The 4785-nt window shown below is 49.9% G+C and overlaps 1 protein-coding gene across 1 annotated transcript in view; it reads right to left on the bottom strand.

Annotated features, from left to right (window-relative positions):
• Positions 1 to 4413, bottom strand: part of tmem196 (transmembrane protein 196) — a gene marked incomplete at both ends in the record, with an annotated part of 4605 nt that extends 192 nt beyond the window's left edge. Inside the window, 4 exons of the mRNA XM_084455170.1 lie at positions 1 to 113; positions 1096 to 1231; positions 2315 to 2371; positions 4246 to 4413. The exon at positions 1 to 113 is cut by the window's left edge and continues 6 nt beyond it. Of these exons, the coding sequence (XP_084311296.1) occupies positions 1 to 113; positions 1096 to 1231; positions 2315 to 2371; positions 4246 to 4413 (474 nt within the window). The remainder of the gene's footprint in view (positions 114 to 1095; positions 1232 to 2314; positions 2372 to 4245) is intronic.
• Between the last annotated feature and the right edge of the window lie 372 nt (positions 4414 to 4785).

Below are 4785 nucleotides of genomic sequence, written 5' to 3'. Positions count from 1 at the left end.
TGCCATCTCGTGGGAGTGGTGCAGGGAGTGCTCCCGCTCCAGGAACATCCTCTGCTGCTCCGAGCTGGCCAGTCGGCAGGTCAGCCAGGTGGAGAGGGTGCAGGAGCAGATACCTGGGGGGGGGGATTGGGAGGGTGTCAGCCTCCTGACATCACTCTGATCTCGCCAGCTCACATTCCACCCATCAGTCTGGCAAAGCTCGATGGAGGTCCGTTTGTGCTAGATCAGAAGACGATCGAGCCAGCCGGCGCTCTATGAGGCAGCCACGGGGTGGGGTTTAGGTGTGGCGACAGAGCGAAACGATGTACGGGTCGTTGATCTGATTGGTTGAAGTTAGGCTGTGATAGACAGATGGTTCATCCAATCACCTGCCAAGTAGTTTTGAAAGTGACTGCCCTTTTTGCAAACAGTTTTCAATGAAGCCTTCCCAGTGGTGGAGGCTAGTTCCCATCAGCTCAGAGACCGGTTAAACCCTAACCCCAACCCCAACCTTAACCCAAACATAACCCTAACCATAACATAACACGAAACCTAACACGAAACCTAACCCTAACCCTAAATGGCCTTTGCGTTGATGGGAACTAGCCTTTACCCTTCCCAGATGGTGGGGTGGAACAAACCATCTGGCGCGTCAGGAGAGGGGAGGGGAGGGTGTTTCGTAACCAAAAATAAACTCCTCGGGGTACCTTTAATTAATTATATAATAAAGCTGTCCTCCAAAGAGGGGGGGGGGGCGTTGGTGGCGGGCCAGAAAAAAAAAGAACAAAAAGATGAAAGATTCCCCAGGCAGAGCTGGTTGATGCTGCCAGGGAAAGGGATGTCTGGGGCCCCCTGCTGGAACTGCTGCCTCCGCGACCCGACCCCGGATACGCGGATGAAGATGGATGGATGGATGGATTAAAGATGCTCACTTGAATTTCTTTCTTCTCACTCTTCACTTCGCACTTAATATTTCACTTTAAATGTTGTTTTAAACGATATAAAACAATACAGCGTGATTAACGATCCAACACAACACATAGAGATATTGTACTTTTACAGTGGTTCATTCTATAGGATCAGCAGCAGGAGTGTTGTATACGGCGCTGGACGTACCCAGGCAGGCGAGCGTCATGGCCGCCAGGTGGAGCGAGCGCATGGCGCCCGGCCGTCTGGACAACGCCCGGACGAACTGGAAGTTAAGGATCCCGCCGATCAGGCCACAGATGCAACACGCAGAAAACAGTATCATCTGAGGAGGAGTTGAAAGAGAGGGAGAGAATTGAAAAGAGAGATAATGGAAAGGAGAGAGAGAGAGAATGATAGAAGAGAAGTTTGCCTTTTAACGAGTTAGGGTACACACCTACGCAGACTGCGAGTGCTACAGAACTCCCGTCTGTCTCACACGGAACTTGATACCTGTTACAGTGAAGCCCGCTGGAGAAATGAATCACAAAATGTCTAACGGGGGAATGCAATCACCTCAAGGTATTTTAAATTGGCCCAGCAATCTCAGTCTCCCACAATTAGAGTAGATATTGCTGCAGTGTGTGTGTGTGTGTGTGTATGTTTGTGTGTGTGTGTGTGTGTGTGTGTTTATGCGCGTGTGTGTGCTTTCTACCATTAGGCTACGCATGCCTATGACAGCTCCAGTTTCAGCCATTATCCGATGAGGTATGGAACAGCTCAGAGCGGTCCGGAGGTATAAGCTCACTTAACATAATAATCACCACCAACAGAAGGGAGAGAGAGGGGGCGGACTGCGGCACCACGGAGAGAGGGATGGAGGGAGGATGAGAGAAGGGGGAGAAGAAAGAGAGAGAGACATGGCATGGAGACAAACACAGAGAGTTGATGTATTTGAGGGGGGATAGGTGGAGAGAGGGATGGGGTGGGGGTAAAAGAGGGAGGATGAGAGAGTGAGTGCAGTCAGTGAAAGGTGGACAGATGTCTCTGTTACAGCAGGCTTCACTGTGACATTGATCCATCATTAGCACAATCTCTAGAGAGAGAGAGAGAGAGAGAGAGAGAGAGACCAGAAGAGAGAGAACAGAAGAGGGGTGACTGCTGAGAACGGGAGGGTGTGAGAGGATGAGAGAGAGGGGGAGAGACAGAGGAGAGCAAAAGAGAGAGAAGACTGCTGAGAGTGTGCGTCCGTGAGAGAGAGACGTGGAGAGAAAGAGAGAGAGAGAGACAGGAAGGAGAGATGCGGTGACAGCTGTCTCCACCTGTCTCCCTCCGAGACAGCTGAGCACACTTCCCGCACGTGCTCAGTACGCTGCAGAACACCTGACCTATCACCAAGTCCTTGTCTGTCAGCTGGGATCATACTCACAATAAGTCCAGTCCTCTTCCTGGCACACAGGATCCCACACATCCCACAGAGGAGAAACTGAGAGAGAGAGAGAGAGAGAGAGAGAGAGAGAGAGAGAGAGAGAGAGAGAGAGAGAGAGAGAGAGAGAGAGAGAGATGAAAGAACACAGAGAGAGAAAACAGCCCTGGCAGGTTCAGCTAAGGGAGGCAATCTGCCCTAAATATCGACACTGAAGCTACATAAGGACGCAGACATGCTGTGCTACTGTAGAGAAAAGTGGGTGAAATATGGGACACATGAAGGAGTGTGTACCTGACCAGAACAGACTTATTGAAGGAGTGTGTACCGGATCAGAACAGACTGATTGTGTACCGGACCAGAACAGACTTATTGAAGGAGTGTGTACCGGACCAGAACAGACCGATTGCTTGTCAGACGTTCACTCGTCAGGAGTGGTCTGTGTATTGACAGACAAGAGCAGTGGCTGTCAGCGCGAGTCAGTCGATAGCTAAATGATGTTACTTGAGTGAAGATTCAAGATTCATTTTATAGGCCATGTATATGGCCTATAAAATGGATCTAGGAATTTGACTAGGGTTAAGGCTTACGCTGTTGTAGATGGCATAGGACAGGGTGCAGGACAGGACAGCACAGTGCAAAGACATGACAGTGCAAATGCAATACAAAAAACAGTGCAAATACCAAATACAGTGCAATCTGTTACATTCTCACAAAACTAGACGAACGTAGGTAATACGGACTATGTTTAGGCCAAGAGGGACCTTGTGAAAAGTAGAATGAGATTATTTTTGTCTCTCTTGTGTGTCAGTGAGGATGTGGCCCTAATATGTTTACTCCCAAACTGTCATGCTGGTCTACTTGGCTCAGCCAGACCCTGGTAAGCCCAGGCTCACCTCTGATGACAAGTCAGGGGTGAAAAGCAGCTGGGTCAGCAGAGATGCTAAGCTCAAGATGTTTAAACGTGCACATAGACAGGCATGCTCACACAAAAAAGGTGAATTTCAGAATGTGAGGGGGACATTCTTCCCATCCCTTCTCCAGTGGAGTTCACGCCTCTTGATTGAACAACCAAACCACCCCTGCGCCATCTTAAACAAAGTCGTTCGAGAACAGTTACAACCCCAAGCTTATCAGAACCCAAACCAGAAGTTGATTCATCTAAACAAAGACGTATTACAGGAAACACAAAGACGTATTACAGGAAACACAGAGGGCTGTGTGCTGCACGTCAAACTTTCACTCAAGTGCGTATTAGTTGTGCTATCATTGGGGTGAGACCAATGGCCCTAAGGCTGACCTTCTGACTCATTTACGTAGCCTGACAGTTGGATGACGCAAGTCCAACTAGTCTTGAGGGCAGACTTGACAGTTTACCGAATGTAAATCCTACACACTGAATACAGATCGATGATACCATATGCGTTGCCCTGTCCTCGCGCGGTCGTCATTCTCTGTACAGCGGCATATCGCCCCGGAAGTTTTCACCTTCAGGAGTATAAAACAGAAACAAGTCTGTTGCACGTGAGTAAGTGCGCATAGCGCCCACAGGCTGAACTGCGCATTGAACAACCCGATAAAAGGAGAGCATAGTAGACGCGTGCGTAAAAACCGACTGCGTAAGATGCTTTGATAAACGTTCATTATGCTGATTGGATAGCAGTCTGGCCCAGAATGCGTCAGAACGAACAATTCGAACTACCCGATCAGAACCCGTTACGATAACTTTTAGGCAAGTTTGATGGGGCCTCTAGTCCCAAAGTCAAGCCAATAAAACAATTTAAATAATCCCCCCTCCCTGACAAGTTTAACATTTGCCTCTTTTTTACTCTTTTTGTCATGTTCACTAATATATTTTTTCTTCTTTTCTTTGGTAGAGATAGATGATCACACTCTCCCCACACACTTATGCAGTATTGAAAAGCTCCACGTACACACAGCCCGCTCCAGACTGGGGAAGCGTCGCCCTGCTGCGGTCTGTGCTCGCCTCCTCTGACCCGGTTGATCCCCACGGCTCCCAGCACGATGCTCGCCACGCCCAAGCCGACCTCCAGCACCGACAGAACCAGCAGACTCCACAGGATCTTCCGGCTGGAGCACATCCTGCCCCGGGCATCGCTCCAAGAAGAGGGGGCGAGGAGAGGAGCAGAGGTGTCCGCGTCTCTGCCCTCCGAGGGCGGCGTAGCTTTAGACCATGTCCTGGAGAAAACTTCTAGATATATCCGTGAGTGCGGTACAAGTGATAATAAAGCAAGATAAATGTGACTTGCTTTCTCGGTCCACTTCTTGAGGAAAGCGCAGGTTCCCGAGAGCGTGCGCCCGGAACTTCCACCGCTGGTCAGTACAAGACTGAGCGCGCGAGCGCTGTCCAAGGTACTTAATCACTCGCGCTCCCACACGCCCTCCTCTCCGACTAGCAGGCTACGACCACCGTTTCGCACAGCTCAGGACGATGGTTACAGTGGGTCCAGTGT

This window comes from Borostomias antarcticus, assembly GCF_949987555.1.
Source record: "Borostomias antarcticus genome assembly, chromosome: 21".
NCBI classification, from domain to species: Eukaryota; Metazoa; Chordata; class Actinopteri; order Stomiiformes; family Stomiidae; genus Borostomias; species Borostomias antarcticus.
Note: the sequence above shows the minus strand (reverse complement) of the source record. Positions and strands in the feature narration are given on the sequence as shown.